Here is a 19987-nt window from a genome sequence, read left to right as displayed (position 1 = left end):
GGCAGCACACCAATGAAATAATTTATAGAATTCATCACCTCCAGCGAACAAATTTAGTGACAAATATGTGCCAAGTGTTCATAGCCATTAGCTGCAGAGTTAGTCCCAGCAGCAGTATGTCACAGTGTTTTACATATCATCCATATGCTGAGCTGATGACATTGTGTTTCTTTAATCTGCATTTGCAGCGCCAGCGCCACAGGCACTACGACTATCATGTAAGTTACAATGTATCTTCATTTCATGTCCTGGAAACGCCCCTAAGTTACACAAGAAAGACGTACCTGACGTTATAAACTGTGTGCTTTGTGTTCAGGACGAGCTATAGATCTCGTGTTCTTCCGAAACCTGCATGGTACTGGTTGTCGTCTATGGAAATGGACCTTTGATGCTGGTTTCAACAAGGTGTACCACTTGGGGGCACACACGTTTGAGTCCTCAACTGTACTGTTACAGTCGTGGAGAGCAAACGTACGGAGCTTGATGGTGTACACTTGAATCAAGCTGAATCTGTGTGGTTTTGGCGATGGGTAGAGATTGACCATCGTGGCTGTAGCCAAATTTCCCCGTTGCAATATGAGCCTTAGTTACTGCCATTGTACTACTCCCTCCATTCTTTTTTATTTATTACCGTTTAATTCAAAAATAAACTATTGGGGGATAAATATTCGAGAATGAGATAATATTATTTACCTCGAAATGTTAACTTCGAGCTGCAGATGTTGATAAACCTTTCTTTGTCAGGAGCCCGGACAGGGAAAAATACGAAGAACCTGATTGAGCACGCCTTTGTTGTTTGTGGAAATCAAAACATTTTTTTTTAATCTTTGTATACTTGCTCTACTCTCACTCAACTTTTTACTACCAGCATTTGGACAGATTAAAAATGAATATAGTGCCAGAATCAGAACCCCAGAACCAGAATCCACAACAAAATGTCATTGGTTTTGGGGCCAATGTAGGCCAATAGGTCTCAGCATAAACAGTAACCGTGGGTATCTTTACAGTACCTAAACGCATTTAGGTCTAGGATGATGAAAATTCCATAGGATCCAGGAGGTATAATTTTCTAGAACGTGAGAGGGAGAGGAGTTTCTGGCTGATATAGTTTGAAATATTTGGCAGCTAAAAATAGAGAAATACTGAGAACATATATTTTTAACTCTCTACTATCATTTAGCAATTTCTCACGTTTATCTTTAGGAAGCTTTTTTTACAAAACTACTGAAGATGCTCTTTATATCAGTGACCTGCAAACCCACACTAACAGAAACTAGAGAATGCCACTTGGCTGCTTAGGGCTTTCTGTGACTTCTGTACGTGGGCCTGCAGGTCACTTGCGATGATACTTGGTGTGAGAATCGAGAACTAGTGTCCCTCTGATGGGACTTCTTATGTAGTATTGATTCCTATCCAGCTATCTTACATTCCTACTACGCTGTTTAGTTTCCGGACCGGGATACTGATGGCAGTAGCACAATGCCCTGCTTGATCCAGCATGTGCTTTTCATACCACGTTTCCTCTTCCAGCTGATGTGCTATAATGGTAAATAAATCAGAGTCACCACACTGGAAATTGCTTAACTAGTGGTCATCAAGTTTTTTATGGTATTTGCCTAACAGACACTCAAGTTCTTGTTCAGCCACAACCCACAATGCGTGGGTTCTTTGACTTGCAGATCCCCCACCCCATACACTATGCTTCCTCTCCCTGAGCACTCAAGTTCCCAGCTTTACGATCATGGTCTGGTATTGAGAACTGGTATCTGCGTGTTCGTCTCCAAACGGATGTTGGATGGGATATATTCTTTTCTTCATCCGGTGCCATCTCATCGGTCCAAACTCGTGCTCTAACAGAGAAGCTGAAAAGGCAATTTACCAGCTGCTGAGGAGTGTTGTAACTATTTTAATATCCGGCAGATTTAAGCGAGAAGGAACTCAAGGAAGGATTTCGATGTCTGACAGGTTTCAGAGAGAAGAAAGGCGGGTTCCTGAGACTTTGCAGGAGATTCTTATCTTGCAAAGAATGCCCACCGCCACAAGCCATGGCCAAGGGCCATGACTCGCAAAAGAAGCTCTCTTGGCACCTTGCAAATGAACAGCAATTCCAATTCCATTCGTTACCGTTTCTTGCCCGTTTCCCCTTCAATCCCCTTCAAGTTTCATCTTCTTCCTTCATGGATCAAGGCGCTGGCGGCTTTCCATGATCGGCTTGTGCCATTTCAAGTGCCCCCGCTGGCCAGTGGATCCAGGCAGGCGACTCCACTACGGAGGTAAGCCGGGCAGCCATGCGCGGCATCAGGGAGAGCCTCAGAACGGTGCAGGGCAGCCTGCTGCGCCTGGAGGCAGTCGTGCTCCTGAGCGCGCTCATCCTCGCCGCCCTGGTGCTCTACGGCTCCGCCAACCGCCGCAGCAGCGACAAGCTGCTCCGCGGCGCCATGTGGATGGCCTACTCCATGTCCTACGTGGTGGTCTCCTACGCCGTGGGGATCATCCAGGACGGGCCCTTCCGCGGCGAGACGTTCGTGCTCTGGGCGGCCGCGCTGCTGCTCATCCAGGCGAGCGCGTACTCGGCGCCCGTGCACAGCCGCCGCGACGTGGACCAGCGCAAGAAGCTGCTGCTGCAGCACGTCCTCCAGACGGGCCTCGTGCTCTGGCTCATCGTCAACGCCACCGGCCACAACGCCAGCTACCGCGCCGCCATCTGGGCGTTCTGGGCGCTCAACGTGCTCAAGACGGCTGCCAAGATAGCCGAGATGATCGAGGTCAGCCGCCCCGACCTGTCTGTCAGGGTTGTCGCCGAGTACATGGCCGAGTACATGGCTGAGGCTGACGGCGTCCAGCAGCAGCCTGCAGCTGACCCCGCCACCATGCAAGGGTACGCGTACATCTTCCACGGCGAGGAGGTGATGGAGCCGGTCATCCACACCGGCGGCCACCGCGTCCGGGAAAACATGCTCTCCCAGAGCGCCGTCAAGTCGGTCGTCACGATCGACCAAGTTTACCAGTGGATCGATCAGCAGCCGGACAGCGATGTCGAGAAGGACAGGGCCAAGGACTTCTGCCTCGCGTTCGCCCTGTTCAAGCTGCTGAAGCGCCGGTTCTACGGGTACGTTCCGGCGGAGGCCGGCTCGGAGAAGGCGCGCAGCCTCGTCCTCAACGGGCTCATCCACATGGACGCCACCGGCCCTGACGCCGCCTTCCGGGTCGTCGAGGCGGAGCTCGCCTTCCTCTACGACTTCTTCTACACCAGGAACATTGTGCTGGTGGGAGCCAAGACGTACATCTGCATCGCCGTTGCCGTGGCGGGGCTGACCATGTGGACGGCGTTCTTCGGCACGCTCGGCCCCGGCTACCACCGCCTCCACATCGGCGTGCGCAACCTCGACCGCTCCGTCACCATGCTCCTTGTCGTGATCACCGCGGGCCTTGAGGTGTTCCAGGCGGTGGCCGGCTTCTCCTCCAACTGGAGGTACGTTAAGACCGTGTACCGCTGCGTGCGCGACGACCGGCGGTGGTCGGGGCGGCGGCTGGGCCACCACCTGTGGTGGAAGCAGAGCATCGCGCCGCCGGAGACGAGGTACTGGGAAGACAAGGTCGGCCAGTACGTGCTCCTGAAGCGATTCGAACGCCGGCCGTGTAACCTGCTCTCGTGGCTGACGCTTTACCTGGTGGAGCCGCGTCGGCAGGGCCAGAAGCGGGGCAGGAGGAAGCCGCTGCCTCCCGAGGTGAAGCGCGCCGTGCTCCTCTGGCTCAAACAGAACCATTGCCACCTCAGCAATGGTGTGGCGACACTGCGAAAGCACCATCTGTTGCCGCGTCTGGCATGGGCGTGCAGGCTTCCCATGGTCACCGATCAGATCTTGGCGTGGCACGTGGTCACCACGAGCTGTGACTGGTCTTATAGTTTCCGTCCAGCTGGCCGCTTCGCAGCCGGTGACGACCACCATCGGCTCGTCGCGAAGAAGTTGTCCAACTACTGCGCCTACCTGGTGGCGTTCGTGCCGGAGATGCTGCCGGACCCCAGCTACAACGCCGAGCAGATATTCGACACGGCGGTGCAGCAGGCGCGGGACCACCTGGACGGCTGCAAAACGCATAGCAGCATAATCGCCAGGCTAGAGGAGATGGAGATCGCAGAGCGGCCGTACGTGCAGCCGTGCAGGAAAGTGGCACATACGATAGAGCCGTCGGCGCCACCGTCATCGAGAGGGCGGCGGTGCTTTGGGGGCAGCTCAGGGCGGCCTTTGGAGTCGACGACGCGCGGCGGTGGGAGGTGCTGGCCGAGTTCTGGACGGAGCTCGTGCTGTTCCTCGCGCCATCGGACAACGTGGACATTCACGCTGAGATGCTCGGCGCCGGCGGCGAGTTCATGACGCAGCTGTGGGCGCTGCTGTCTCATGCCGGCGTCCTGGAGCGACCACCAATCATGCAGAGGCAATGACGGAGTGATTATTACTGAGTTTGTCTATGTATCATTCGAGTGTTTAGAATGCCGTTGTCATACGATTTTTCAACGAGCACGGCTACAATTACGAGTCTAGTGGTAAACTGAGGTACGACACTAAAATTATCTAGTAATTCATGATTTATTAATCCAAAACAAGAGACAACAACAACCATATATCAACGTTGGTATTTAAGTCACACATGTCAACTCTACATGAAGCACTTCTCATTTTCAACCTATTAGATCCACATCAAACGTTTAGTATCAAATGGGTGAGAGAACAAAATTACAGCTAAAATTTTAGACGCGAACTCTCATTTATATATATATAAAAAATCACCGGTAAGTGCATCCCGCAGAATAGATAAAAATAAAACAAATTGAAGAGATCAGACAGTAGATAAAGAAGTGTACGCCAGATTTGATGGCCAAACTTTGCGCGTCACGGTGTCACAAACAACCGGGTGTTGTTTAACATTACTCTCATTGAACGATAAACCTGAAAAAATAATCTATTTGCAGATCTGCGCGTCTCTATGTCTAGACTTGACATGGTTAGATCCCACAACACCTAATTTTTATAAGTTTGTGTTTGGTTAGAGAGTCAACTATAGTAGACCGGCTCCATTCCAGGTTTTTAAAATGGGTCGTTCTATTCTGCGTTCTATTTTTTTGTTTGATTGAATAGTAGAATATAACGAAGTCGTTACGTTCTTTGTTTGTTTGGAGAGCCATATGAGTGCAGAGAAGAGGAGAGGGAGGAAAGCGCTCTAGTCGTTTTGGTGGAGCAGGAGTATTCCAACTATTTATGGTTATTTTTTATGTGTAGACTCCAAGAGCCACTCTACTCCTCTTTTATTGGAAACCAAACATTTAGAAAATAGGAATATAGCTGCTCCATCCTCCTCCACTTCTTAACCAAACACACCCTAATTAAGTTATGCACAGTACGCTGCCCTGGATGGCCTTGCTTTCCTAAGGGGAGTCCGATGATAAGAGTTTTGACGGATCCAGAAAGAATTTTCTATGTCTAGTACGTATGATGTTAAAGTCTTTGTTGCTAGTTCTCGGTATTACAAAACGGAGCGCTTGACCTTCCTGAGAATAGAACGACAGAAAACGTGTGGTGAGTGAGTGTATAATCGATGACAAAGGTGGATAATCTCACATTAACTTCATGAGAGAGTTGAAGATATATATTTGTGAAGTACCATTTTGGCTGCTTTTATAGATTTGGTGAAGCTGTGAGTGTTTACCTAGAGTTATGTGAAGTTAAGCTAGATTTTGCAAAGTGAAACAGTGCTAAACAGTCCTTAGAATACATCAGTCATATCAAAATAGTTTATTCTACCATTAGTTTTTTCTCTATGTGTACAACTACTGGAGGAAGTGCTTCCATATAGGTGATAGAAGTTGTATCAAAATTTCCAATTATGTAGGCTAGGTTGACCCTTAGACTCATTTTAGAGAAGATATAATATTGAAGCAGTGTAGAGTCCTCAACTCTTGGCTGTCTAAATCAGTTGTGGCCGTCAAAAACTTCGCTTCTAAATTCATCTATGTAAGAATCGTTTATATGAAAATTGTTTAAATTAAGATGAATATAAAATTTATCGAGTGGTCAAATTGAAGGAATCTAGAAGAAATCTAATGATTTCTAAAACTTAAACTCTGATTTGGAGGTTGAAAAAAACTGTCTAATGATTCTTAGTTTTTTTTCCAGAAAAAAGCTGTCCAAACAGACCCAATGTTTGGTTTGGATGCGTGCGTGCATCATAGCCAAACCACGGCATCGGGTATCCACCATTCCAGCTCCGGGCCAGGAAAAAACTCTGTACTGCGTTCACCTTGCCTTTTCTTCTCCCGTTCACCCCGCCCCGCGTGCGCTCTCTCCCTCTCGCGGGGACGACTGGGCGACCGCCGCCGCCCAAGCCAGGAGCCAGGTCTTCGTCGGACCCTTCGCTGGTGACGAGGACCTACCAGGTATGCCCGCCCCTTTTGCCCCCCTCCTGCTGTGCGAAACCGAGAGCCCAAACCCTAACTTAAGCTATTTGGTCATCTGTATTCGGATCTGATCTAATTATAAGTAGCTTGATTAAAAGAACAAGTGTATATACGTATTATGGCCACTAACTTCGATTTTTGTTTGAAAAAAAATGATTTTTGTTTACACCCCTGTCCCTTGCTGGGTCCGTCCCAGTCTGAATCCTGTAATCAGTGCTGGAGCATGTATATTTTTTTAGATGATTACTGGTGAGTGGTCACAGCACCCCCCCCCCCCTCCCCGGTTTGTAGGGGAGTACAAACCTGGGAAGCATGGGTTTATAATAAAACTATTTGGCACGAGTGCTAATTTTCCAGGGACCTAATAAAGATGCTTTCTGAATTGCTGGGTGCTGATTTTCTACCAGGCCATAATATTTTTTCACCCATTCACGCGTTTGGTGTGTGAACTGATTTTGTTCTGCATACAGCTGCGAATAAGGTTGTCTGGAGCGGTCGTGGATTTTGTGGATGGCAGGTTCTGCAGTAACAGATGATTCAGCTGCTAGCACAACTGGAATGAGGGATGATGAACGCAGTCTCTCTGGCGAGTCCTTCTCCGAGTGGAGGTCCTGTGAGCGGGCAGACAGTGACACCCCTTCAACATCCCCACCCTTCTGGGATAGCGATGGTGATGATGATGATCCTGGTGCGTGAATGCACTTGATCTAATGCCTGTTACTTTGGTGTGCTAAATGATTTTGTTCTACATGGCCAAAATTTCATTGACCTACTTATGATTAACATAGTAGATACAGTAGCTTGTTCCCGAAGTCTTGACATCTTACAAAAGCTCTGGTTAAAAAGTTTTTAGCTTTAAGGGAGAGTGTGCATTTTGTTTATTCATCTATTGTCGCATGCTAGCTGAAGGCCTATATATAGTGAACTGACCATTCTTACCGTTGCTAAAGGGACTGGTATTGCTTCCTCCATCAATATTTTAGATAGTGTTCTAGAAGGTAGAATATGCTGCTACCTAGGCGTTTATCGCCACCATTCTGCCACACAAGAGCACAGTCGATAGTCTGGGCAGTTTTATCGACTAGGTGGTCCGAGTTGGTGACTAATTGGGCTAGGAATGTGGGGCTTGTGCCAGCTGGTTGGGAGGAGGATGAAAAGGTGCAGATGGAAACGTGGAAGAAGGGGGATGGTGGTCAGTTAGCGGCAGTTTTTATGAAGCAGAGGTGGGGTCTACTTCTTGAAAACCTTTAAATTGTTGGTTTCTACCGGTCATGAAGTGGTGAGGAGGAAACCGGGAGGTGGAGGTGGGCAAGGAGGTAGTTGTGGCGATGACAGCTGCGGAGTGGAGGATGGAAGAAAGAGCTTTTGGTCATTCTGGGCATCTTGCTTAGTCCGGGTCCATTGTTCAAAAGTGGAAACATATTTTAGTCCAAGAAAAATAACCATTGTTGGCACTGGGAGAGTAGTAGTTGGTCTATTAGGAATATAAGTGCGTGTCTTATCAGAAATGAAATTTTAGTATTTTCCAGTTATGTAAGGTCCAAACTTCAGAAAAGGTACCTGTTTTAGCATTGGGGGCATACCAATTGGTCCATTAGGCAGTGCCATAGCACGTGAGGTTACTTGACATTATTCAGACGGACAGACACCATAGTGAATGGTGCATTGGTGCTTATGACTGACTCACATTTGCTATCTAGTCCGCTGACTGATAGTATACCTGTATGATGCTTCAATTCATCCGCTGACTGATAATATCTGTCACTTATGGGAAAAAACATAGATAGCGGTCAAGTCAAAATGGCAGACGAGTCTTTTTTTTAACGTGGCAGATGAGTCTTATCTCTGATCATATTCAGATTGCATACACAGTAGAGTTTGAAATAAATAAGATGAGTTTTTTTGCCACAAATTATCCTATGAACAAAGAAAACTTTATGAGTCCACTTTCATTTTTTATTGAGAGCATCCAGATGACCTTGATTACTGCCACTCTGCCTTACCTTTTGTAAATGTTAATAATATGCCACTTATGTAGACTTCGTTTTTTGGAGTACTAAACTGCAATAGAACTTTCTAAAAGTTTGTTTGTCATGCTTTTTTTCTCTACACTCTACAGGAGAGCTGCATATATCATTATATTAAGAAGAAGAAAGGGGTTTAAAACTCGTACAGCACCGGACCAACCCACTTCGAAGCACTTACACTAACACGCCTATTACAAGGATGAAAACATGACTGCAACCTAGGAGAAAACTAGCCACCATCTGGTGCAAATGCAGCGAGATAAGAAATACCTTGAACCTGTCCAGACCCCACAATGCTGTTCTTCTCTAGCGAGTGACAAAACTCCAGCTAGATTAAGAATGCCATAAAACACACACAAGCTGCAATGATACCAAATTGACCAAGCACCCAAAATGATAGAATTGAGCTCTTTTTTGACCTGATGATCATCATCTCTTTCATTTTTTCTAGCCCACCAATCATCAAAAGAAAGATCATCAGGTTGTGGGGTTAGATCCTGCAGTCTAACCTTTTGCAATATGCTGAAACACACTTGGCGAGCAAAAACACAAGATGTAAGAAGATGATCAATTTTCTGCTGAGCCTGATCACAACGGTGACAACGCTGAGGGTGTTGTAGTCCCCGATGTTGGCTGCTCAACGCTTACTAATTTTGCATGCTGATCATGACCTAATTAATTTTAGCCTCTATTTTCTGTTGCTGCAAGGATAATATAGGTTCTTTCCCTGATTTCAAGTCTACATTTTATTGCTCATAATTGTTTTCAAAGATAACATGCTGTTTCCTAAGTTCTAAAGTTTTGTTTTGTGCTATCCATAGCTCATTTGGTTGAATTATCTTAACAGGCCCCAAGCCTTCAGAATTGTTTGGACGTTACACTTGGAGGATTGAAAACTTCTCGAAGGAGAAGAAAAGAGAAATGAAAAGTGAGCCATTTGAAGCTGGTGGTTACAAATGGTAAAGTTCTTGATGGCATTATTTGGAAAACATTGTCTTGATGTTTCTCTTTTTTGCCCTTTTCTTTTTTCTCGAACGACGTAGGAGAGCTGCTTGTCATTTTATTAAGAAGAGAATAAAAACAATGGAGGAGAGGCTGAGCCTGTTCCCCTAAGTGGCCGATTACAGAACTCTTAGCGGCACACGCTAAGGAAACACACATGACCACTGCCCAAAAACGCCTAAGCAGCAATAGGTCAACCTACTAGGGCCTGTTTGGGAACACTGTTTTTCAATACCACAGTTTACCGAATGTCAAGACACAACCATGGTATATTTTACATCAGTCTAATCCAACACCTGTTTGGAGACAGCATTTTGGTTGCAACATAGGAGGGAAGGAGAAAAGGCAAGACTGCAGCCATGCGCTAGCGAAAAACTTTGGTCCAGACAAGAAGCTATTGCAGAAACCTTAGAGCATATCCAGCCTAGATCTCATATTGCCTCCTATCCTTCTTTTAAGGGCACATGAAAATATTGTACAGTAGAAAAACTGAGGAGGGAGTGCGCTGAGAAGGTTTGAAACATGGATGAGGGGCTCCCATTTGGGGGAGGGGGGCAAAGTTTGAGGGTTTGGTTGGAGTTCCTCTTAGCTAGGGATGGCAGTGGGATGGGTTCGGGCCGGGTGGAGCGTTCACAGACCCACACCCGAAACCCGAGAAAAAAACCCGAACCCGACCTGAACCCCATTTCGGGCTAAATTCCGCCCCCGAAACCGCTGGGACCCGAGACCTGATGGGTTCTCCGAAACCCGAACATCAGTTGTACACCCAGACACATGCTTTCGTTGCCATAGGCGAGGCGAGGCGGCGACCTGACCCTGAAGCGGACTGCTCGACCACTCCACTTGTGAGACACACAGCTCCTCTGCCCTTCCTCCTCAGACCACATCGCATTATTCATTGACACCTTTGCCAGGAGACATGCAACGCATGTCACCTTCCAAGTTGTAAACACCATAGAAATACACGCCGCAGCAACCCACAGCAGTAGGCACACAGCAGCAGCAGTGCAGCACACGCCAGTAGGCTCTAGGCTGGACGCTTGAACATGCAGCTTGCAGCAGCAGCAGCAGCACTCGGCAGTAGCCAGTAGGCTGGGCATGCAGCAGCAGCACACTGTTCACTTCACACTGCACACAGCATACAACACTACAGCAGCTAGGTCGTTAGGGAGTAGGCTGTGGGCGTCTGAGCTAGCAGCTAGGGCAGCAGGGAGCAGGCGCATCTGAGCAGCGGCTGACGGGCTGAGCCTGAAGATCCGATATTGGGTTGTTTAGCTGGGCTCGTCTGCAGCCTGCTTTTCAGGCCCCGTGGGGAACCCACGGGTAGAGTTCAAGACCTGCCCCAAACCCGCATTTTTTTTGGGTCCCAGAACCCTTAAACCCTTGGGCAAAAAAAGAGACCCGCTCCTGCCCCCGACAGGTCCAAAATCCGCGGGTATCTGCCCCGAACCCGTCCCACTGCCATTCTTACTTTTAGCTCCAGCCCAACACCGTATCATTTTTCCATGTTAGTATCTATGGGTGCTAAACGTGCTATTTTTCTCAGTATCATTTCTTTCCTTGCACTCCACGCTTATACAATTGCAACCCTAAAACCTATCATTATGTTGTCAATGCGTGCAATATTTGTTCTTGCCCAAAGAGCACCAACTTTTGTGGCATTGTGTATGTAAATAGCATTTATGCCTTTTTTCTCGAACACGCATGACGGCAGGAGAGGTGTGCATCATTATATTAAGAAGATAAAAAGGGTCCAAAATGGATCAGCATTTATGTCTTACTGATAATGATAGATTTTCTCTGGTGTATTAATTGAAAATGTTGGCACCTAACCTGTGGATTGGAACACTAAACACATTTCCCCATTATGTGCCATTTGCCCATTTGCATACCAGGTTGACATGTTTCTTTTTATCAAATGGTCTGTTGGTGCCCGTGGGGACTGGGGAGCTAGAAGTAAGGAATTGGAGTAAATAATCCTGACATTTCTGCTTTATACCCATTATTGTGAACGTAGCACATTGCATTGAACATATATGATATACCCCTATGCTTTGTCTTTTGTCGCTGTGGAAAGCTGCTGGCATCAGAAAGCTATATAGTTTTATTCATGACCTAGTATATTTTACTCCTGTATCATTTTCTGGTGTACATATTCTGTATGCTAACATGCTGACTTCTTCATTTTTCCCAAATTTATTACACAGGTATATTCTTGTATATCCTCAAGGATGTGATGTCTCTAATCATCTTTCATTATTCCTTTGCGTTGCTAATCATGACAAACTTCTCCCAGGTGTGATGTTGTGTCTGCTGCAATCTTTTACATGCCAGGGTACTGAGATTACCTTTCTGATCTTAACCTGACAATTTCAGGATGGAGTCATTTTGCACAGTTCACTATAGCTGTAGCCAATATAGATCCTAAAAAGATGAAGTACTCAGGTGAGCTGAACTTGGTTTGTTTTCTTCTTGGAAGGTGCCCACAATAATTATCTTGACATTATCTTCAGGCATTAATCATGTAAGTTTTGTAGATACTTTGCATAGGTTCTGGAAGAAGGAGCATGATTGGGGATGGAAAAAATTTATGGAGCTATCAAAGATTCAGGATGGTTTTCTTGTTGATGATGTTCTTGAAATCATAGCTCAAGTTCAGGTTATCAGGTGGTTAATCAGTTTCTGCTCTGATTGATATTGCTTCTGATTCACGGGTTCATGGGATTTCTACAAATATTCTGCCAATATATATTGAAATTGTGTTGCTCCTAGCAAACCCGTTGCTGATTCTACTGCGTCCGCTCCCGTGAAGAAAAGCATAATGTTGCATTTGCTCTGGTTAATAGTTCTTTTGGTCATCGTATAGCCTTCAATAGTTTATACTAAGGAGCAATCCGTTGTTGTACTCATCTAATTCTGTATTTTTGTATATGGGACAATTTGCCCATTGATGTTTATTTGCTATATTGGCAACCTATTCTAAGTATTCTTGTAACATGCTAACATCAGATTGTTATATCTTTTTGACATTCAAGGGAGAAAGTGGATAGACCTTTTCGTTGCCTTGATCGTCCTTACCGGAGAGAATTGATCCGCATCTATATGACAAATGTGGAACAAATATACCGACGTTTTATTGAGGAGCGAAGAAGTAAATTAAGCAAGCTCATTGAGGACAAAATAAAATGGTCCAGGTTAGACAGTTGGCTTTCCTAGATTAATCTGTCATAATAAACTGGCCAGTGACTCAGTGTCACTTGCGGTTGTTATATATTTTATATACTTCCTCCCATTGAAATCTTTGTTGGTCTTGCAGTTTTCGTGCTTTCTGGTCAGCAATTGACCCAAACACCAGGCATCGCATGTCCAGGGAAAAGACTGACACCATATTGAAAATGTTAGTGAAGCAATTCTTTGTAGAGAAAGAAGTTACTTCCACATTAGTGATGGACTCCTTGTATACGAGTCTGAAGGCACTTGAATACCAGATGAAGGGCAGGAAAGGCAAAACAAAATTAGCAGATTTGGAAGAACTACCTGCGCCTATGGTCCATGTTGACATGGACATGTTTATTTTGGCTGATGATGTCATAGCTTTGCTTGAGAGAGCTGCCTTAGAACCCTTGCCTTGTCAACCTTTAGCCCCCAAGGATGATAAAACTTCCCAACCCCGCATGAAGGTAGGGAATATATAATTTGATATGTTATAGCTTGGTTTTATTTCCACTTTTTGCTCATCTTAGTAGGTGTCTACTTTCTTGGCCCTAGAACCTCGGATCAATTATGTTAGGACAATTTTCTTGCTAGTTTCTCATGCTTACTTGCAGGTAAATCTTTTGAACTCGTCTGGATTGGTTTAATGAACAAGTTAATAATTGCGTTTACTACTACTCTCATCACATGCACAAATATTGGATAGGGGTTTCATTTCCAGTCAGAACACCCTAGCATGTGATATTTTCTGAGATATGTTCTGTTTATACAAACAGATATTTGAGCATGCAATTAGTATGTTCTCTGCACTATCTTGGTAGGTTGGTCAACAGTTTGCTTGTTTTCATCGCATGGTATTGACTACTTGCTATATTCTTTATAAGCACATAGCCTTGCTTGATTCTGTTATATTTTGAGAAATGAAATCACTATTGCATAGAATCATTTATTTGGAGCGAAGTACACTTCCGAGTTCCGACCCTTAAACTTGTCTGGCTGTGTCAACACGGTCCATAAACTTTTAAAGTATGCCTCTTAAAAGATCAATATTTGTTCGGGTCTCTATCAGGTCCTAACGGGTTGTTATGGCCCACATGTTAGTCGTCGAGGAAGGAGATAGAAGGGTGGGTGGGATCCAACAGACAACGGCAACTGATATGTGGGACACAACAATCCGTTAGGACGTAATAGAGACCCGAACAAAGATTGGGTCCTTAAAAGACATACTTTAAAAGTTTATGGACCGTGTTGACACAGGCAGACAAGTTGAAGGACCAGAAGTGCATTTTACTCATTTTTTTTGTGATGCTCGTTTTCGTAGGATGGAAGTTCTGGTGAGGTTTACAATGTTTCTATGGAGCGTGAGGAAAGACGTCTAACTGAGCTTGGTCAGAAGATACTAGAGACATTTGTGCTATCTCATATATTTAGGTAACAGTTGATGTGTCCATTTTGATCTTTGTGATTACTTAAATTGGATTGATTCTCTTGGGGTCATGTAGGAACTGATTGGTTCTGATTTTACTGGCTTAAAACCAGACATAGCAAAACCTAACTATAATTGGAACTGAAATGATGGTTCAATTTGAATGTTCGGCAAAACTAATGGCTTGGGTTGGATTGTAGTCACTGGGATTGTCATGTTCTGTGACCCCAAAACGTCATGATCCATGGGTCAAAATCGATGTGGGTTGCTGCCAGGGGCGAAGCCAGGATTTAAGTTTGGGAGGGACAAATCAGATTGAGGGGCTGTTAGAAGATATTTTACATTATTTACCTGATAATTAGCTAAAAAATTAGTAGCTCTTATGGAATTTGGGGAGGGTTTAGGGGGGACATTGTCCCCCCTCTGCCCCTCCCTGGAATCGCTCCTGGTTGCTACCATGTTCCCCACATGGAACGAGATGTGTCAATGAACAAAATAGGGAGGGGGATGTTGCTTAGATGTGGGAGGCATTCATCATCGAAGAGGGGCACCAGCCACTGGCAGTATACAGCACCACACCAGTGAGAGTGTCAGTTACAGCTGGCATGGTGGTCGATTGCATATCCATATTGTATGAATGGGGCACTGTACACAGCATGATTTACTTTTTCTTGTTCTTTTGTATTTTTAATTACTTTGTGTTGATCTTCTGTTACTATTCATCCATGGCATATCAAAGCTTATCGAACCTGCTCATCAACCTAGATTAGTTGGGGTCACTCGATCATATCTAGCCCCTTTGATTTATTTTTCTAGATATCTGTGGCTCACGTCCCCAGCCCTGACCCAGTCAGCCCAAATTTTGCGGTGATTATTAGTTGGATAGAGTTGTGGAAATACTACTATAAATCTTATATGAAGCCTCTTCAGCTTAGCTTATTACAACCATTTGCAAAAATATGACTGATACATGTTCACCAAATATATTTTGTAAATGCTCTAGAGCACATGCCAAATATCAAACCAATGTTTTCAAGTCGGATGACTTGCTGGTCGTTCTAGCTAACCGACTAGGGTGATTAATCGTGATTAATCACGATTAGTCGGACGATTTGGACGATTAATCGTGATTGGTCCAAACTGACTTGGACGACTTGAAAACATTGTATCAAACTCAGAAGAGGCTAAAAGACATTTTCTGGTTATTTTTATACACTAAAAAAAGAGGGCCTATTTTATCGTAAGGTTTGAATTTCAAAAAGAAAACTTGGTTAGTGGAATATCTTTAAATCGCTGGCTAGCTGTTCTCTAATGGCGATATAAGCTGGCTGTTTCTTTTGCTTCTTACATTTTGTTTTTGTTAGTGGAATTGAAGTTGCGTACCAAGAAGCTGTTGCATTGAAAAGGCAAGAGGAGCTTATTCGTGAGGAGGAGGAGGAGGCTGGGCTTCTTGAACATCAGATGAAGGGGAAGCGTGGTGGTGGTGTAAATGAAAAGGACAAGCGTGCCAAGAAAAAGCAGGTGCTAGTTCCTTACATGCATTAGTTTTCTTCTTGGTTTCTTATATTTAACCATTTTATGTTAAAGTTTATCATGACACATCTAGAAATGGCTCCCTAGCAGTCGGCTTCTGGAATAGTTCTTTCACTTAGAAAATTTGCGAGTTAGAATCTACAGTTCTTTTCTGTGTCTCTTATCGTTTTAATTAGACTTGGTATAAGGATGCGTGACTTGGAAAAATGAGTTAGGTCTGAGGTTTTGCAGATTCAGTTAGGTTGGTTGCCTATCTTGTTACTGAAGGAAATCTGTTCAAGATGTCTTGTTCTTTGCCCTTAGTTCTAGTTAACTTGATGTCCTTATCGTTCTTGTATTTTCCTTTTCATCATAAACTTGGTTTCTTTTTCAGACCAAGCAAAAGAAGAACCGTAAGGCTAAAGACAAGGAAAGAGATGAGAAATGCGAGGTTAAAATTCTGGAAAGGCTTCGTGATGAAACTGCCATTGATAATAGTGATGGCTTACCATCTCAGGTGGAAGTGATAGCAAAGATTGATGCCTTGGAAGAAGGTTCTTCAGATGGGTCAGACATGTCAAATAGGTTAGTGAACACTTGAAAACAAGTTATGCATCACTTTCTTGTAAGATTGGCATTTGCTCCAGCTAGACTTATGTGCAGAGGGAAAAATCAGCGTAACAAGGGCTTAAGCATTATTAGCTTTGCCGAGGAAGGTGATGGTCTTCCCTCCACCTCTAATGTCACTGGTGGTTTAGGCCGCAATAGTTCTGGCTGCTGCACAGCTCCAAAACTGGATCAGGATACTGTTCTACTTACCTTGAGAGATAGACTTCGTAAGTTGGGGCAGCGTCTGCATGAGGTAAATTTTGTGTGTGTTCTTTAAATGTCTTTGTTTTATCATGAAATTTATAGTTTGGCTACTACATTTTCTGTGTATGTATGAGTATGACCAAAGGATCTGAATTATGACTGTTGGTTTTGTATGTGATGCATATTTTAACATGCCCTCATATTCCAAACAAGCCCCTTTATGTTTGTTGGAAGTCAACATTTCTTAGTTTCGACCATAAGTAGCTAAAAGTTTATATAGATTGACACGGTTAATGCTGCTAGATTCATTATGAAAGGCGCTTCAACATTATTTAACTCTTTCTATTGGAAAGAATATGTTCGTTATAGATATCATCAGTCAGTGTGATATTGAGACCATGTAGATACTCTAATGAACCTATATTCAGAATCAAGGGATTAATAATTATACTTGGCAACCATATTGCCTGGTCGTAGAGGACATAGTTTTGGATGTTGTGGTCACTGCTTCAAGATCTTTATCCTTTGAATTTTCTCACATACACAGGAAAGCTGTGTATATTTATCCTTCAATCGTTGGTACACAGTTTTTCTGTGTATCATGATCTTTTTAAGAAATTGAGTCTAACTCAGTTGTTGGAGGTGTGGATCAGTGGATGTAGACTCTCAACACCAAAGTTTCAGTCCTCTGGCTCGAATTTGGGTGGTTATTCATGAAGCGGAGATAATCACAATATTTTGATGCAAAACCTGACAGATTTTTTCCTTAGTTTTTGTGCTGTACTGTTGGTGACTGGTTATGTCAATCGATTTGTATGACAATGCCACCCCCTTTTCCCTGTGAAACACATGTACCAGTAACTTGAATGGATGTGCTGAGGGGTTCTTATTTTCCAGCTTACATAAGGAATCCTCAGTGTTTACTTCATTCGTTGTAAATGTCAACCAACTCATTACTGTAACTCTGTTTTGTTTTTGCATTTTTTTTTCAGAAAAACATTGAGGGGCAGAAACTTCTCAAAAAACATTTTGAAGCTAGGGACGCAAAAGCGAAGGAAGAACCTTCTGACTCATCTAATTCTTTGGATAAGCCACCTGATGTTCCAGAGATCCCGGTGCATTCATCAGAAGATACCGTTGATCTTAAAGTGAATGGAACACCAAAGAAGGATGCATCTGTGGTCAACCCTGTTCTGGAGGATTCTGTTTCAGGCATACCAGTCACTGCAAACAATGAACCTGTGCCTTCTCCCACCACAACAAAAATGGACCCAGTTTCAAACAAAGTTAATGGATCAAGTTTGAAAATGAAAGTCACCATGGCATCTCCTTGCTCCAAATCACATCCAGCTGATATGGATAAAGATGCCTCTCTTCCTTCTAAATCACCACGAACCAATAGAGCTGCTCCAGTTCCTCCTAAGCTGCCTTCAGCTGATAAAGCAACGCTAGTTCCCTCAAAGCTACCTTCGGTTGATAAAGCTACTCCAGTTCCTCAAAAATCTCCGTTGGTAAACAAAGTAGCTCAGGCCCGTCCCAAATCTCCAGCAGTTGACAAAGCAACTCCACATCGTCCCAAATCTCCAGCAGTTGACAAAGCAACTCCAGTTCGTTCTCAATCTCCAGCAGTTGACAAAGCCACTCTAGTTCGCCCTCAATCTCCAGCAGTTGACAAAGCAACTCCAGTTCGTCCTCAATCCGCAGCAGTTGACAAAGCAACTCCAGTTCGCCCAAAATCTCCAGCCATTGATAAAGCAACTCCAATTGCTCCCAAATCTCCACCAGTTGATAAAGCCTCTCCAGCTCTGCCAAAATCATTATCAGGTGCTAAAGATGCGCTTTTTCCTTCTAGGTCGCTGCAGATTGATAAGTTTACTCCAGCCGCCCCAAGGTTATCACAAGATGATAAGGCTGCTCTGCCTTCTTCAGAACAGTCACATATATCTCCAGCTACTAGTTCTGAAGCTCAAGGGGCAACTACTAGGAAGGTCACAACTACCACCTCACTTTCAGAGGCTGCTGCAGCATGGAGGCCTTCAAGTGCTCCTGTGTTACCCACACCAAGATCAACCGGGCCAGCTGCTTCACATATTCAAACTTCCACATTGCTTTCCCGCTCGATGAGTGAAGCAGCTGGGAGAAGGCCAGTAAATGATCCTTCATTTTCTGCCCCATCTTATACTCCACAGACCTACCGGAATGCAATAATTGGTAAGTCTGGTCTGTCTATGACCTCCGCAAGCCTTGCGTATCAGCCGTCTTCTCTGGATCAAGACACTGCTCCTTCACGGCCTCTATCAGCATATGCATCAAGTACAGTCATGATGCCTCCTGCAGGAAGATCTGATCAGTCATCAGCTAGGCATGGATTCAAGTCTGGGCCTGGTAAGTTAGAAGCACATGACGGCTGGCAGCAGTGGAAAGGTGACAGTAATGTTGATATGCATCTCTGGAGGGACCACGCTCCTTACCAACAAATGACCAACAGTCAAGCATATGAGCAGTCTCGGAGGGACGATACTTATCAGCAAGCATGCAGCAGAGGAACAGAAAAGTTCAGCAGGCATGCAGGACTGCAAGCTAGGCAGCAGTTCCAAACCGAGACACCCGCCAGTCATGTATGGCATCAACCGCAGGGGCCAGTGGCAGAAGAATTTCCACACCTTGACATCATAAACGACTTGCTTGAGGAGGACCAGATCAACGGCAGTATACCGGAGTCGTTTCGTCAAGACTACAACGTGTTTGGCCTGCCGTTTTCACCGAGAGGAAACTTGTCAGACATGGAAATGGCTTCTGTTAGAAGTCCCGCTCGGTTCAATTCACCCAAGTACGATGGTGGATTGTCGGGGGCTTATGACATGAATGCTGTCAATGGGTTGAGGGAACGGCAGTTTCCCTCGTTGGATATCTACTCTAATGGCCTGTCTGACGTGAGTGCTTCTAAGCCTTGGCTGAATGGCTCTGCCAGTCCATCGGTGAGCCTTGGGGTCAACACAAATGGATACCACCCCCAGGTGGGTGAGTACCTGGGAGGTGGGGTGAACGGGGTCTCCTTGTGGCGCCGCCATGCCAACGGCCGCTGGTAATGCGAGGTGCCTGTATACAATCATACAGTCGGAATAATGTTTTGTTGTAACAGATGGTTTCGGGCCTGAGCTGATGCGCCATGTAATTAAAAGTTTTTAAGTTTTAAAAGGGAAAGAAAGAGATACACCCTGTAAAGTCTGCGCCTTTATTAGGATAATTTGAGTGCTTTTCTGGTTGAAGTTGAACTCTGACCTAACTTTGTTAAATTTCAAAGCTAAATTTGGCGGTGGCCTGTGGGAGAGAGAAGAACGGTATGAAGGTTAGCCTGTCCGACGAGTGCTGACGGAGCAACCTACCTAATCGCCTACACTTTGTGCTTCTGCTAAACATGTTAGTACCCTGTCCAAAAAATATGTACTTACTAGTTTGCAAAAGAATGACGTTTTGGAAGATCTGAGTCGACTGAGTGAAGGATCGAAATCTGTAATCACAAATATATTTTAAATATTT

At 44.8% G+C, this 19987-nt stretch overlaps 2 protein-coding genes across 2 annotated transcripts; both read left to right on the top strand.

Moving 5' to 3' along the window:
• Positions 1–1913: 1913 nt before the first annotated feature.
• Positions 1914–4517, top strand: LOC103635833 (uncharacterized). Its single transcript, XM_020543383.2, has one exon. The coding sequence runs from the start codon at positions 2289–2291 to the stop codon at positions 4374–4376; it is 2088 nt and encodes a 695-aa protein (XP_020398972.1). The 5' UTR covers positions 1914–2288; the 3' UTR covers positions 4377–4517.
• A 1682-nt stretch (positions 4518–6199) lies between these two features.
• Positions 6200–19756, top strand: LOC100383243 (uncharacterized). Its single transcript, XM_020542256.2, has 13 exons — positions 6200–6433; positions 6925–7142; positions 9329–9440; positions 11691–11779; positions 11860–11928; positions 12021–12150; positions 12519–12677; positions 12800–13163; positions 14018–14127; positions 15487–15643; positions 16029–16219; positions 16298–16496; positions 17440–19756. Exons 2-13 carry the CDS (start codon positions 6965–6967, stop codon positions 19534–19536), a joined length of 3855 nt encoding a protein of 1284 aa, XP_020397845.1. The 5' UTR covers positions 6200–6433; positions 6925–6964; the 3' UTR covers positions 19537–19756.
• The last annotated feature ends 231 nt before the right edge of the window (positions 19757–19987 follow it).

The sequence above is a fragment of the Zea mays genome, chromosome 8 (genome assembly GCF_902167145.1).
Source record: "Zea mays cultivar B73 chromosome 8, Zm-B73-REFERENCE-NAM-5.0, whole genome shotgun sequence".
Taxonomy (NCBI): domain Eukaryota; kingdom Viridiplantae; phylum Streptophyta; class Magnoliopsida; order Poales; family Poaceae; genus Zea; species Zea mays.
This window is presented reverse-complemented; position numbering and strand designations above follow the sequence as displayed.

Bases quoted from the DNA above. Each gene is read 5' to 3' on its own strand.
- LOC103635833 (XM_020543383.2), top strand. From the start codon at position 2,289: ATGCGCGGCATCAGGGAGAGCCTCAGAACGGTGCAGGGCAGCCTGCTG.
- LOC100383243 (XM_020542256.2), top strand. From the start codon at position 6,965: ATGGCAGGTTCTGCAGTAACAGATGATTCAGCTGCTAGCACAACTGGA. The intron at 11,929-12,020 runs GTGAGCTGAACT...TAAGTTTTGTAG, and splicing joins TAAAAAGATGAAGTACTCAG to ATACTTTGCATAGGTTCTGG. The intron at 14,128-15,486 runs GTAACAGTTGAT...TGTTTTTGTTAG, and splicing joins GTGCTATCTCATATATTTAG to TGGAATTGAAGTTGCGTACC.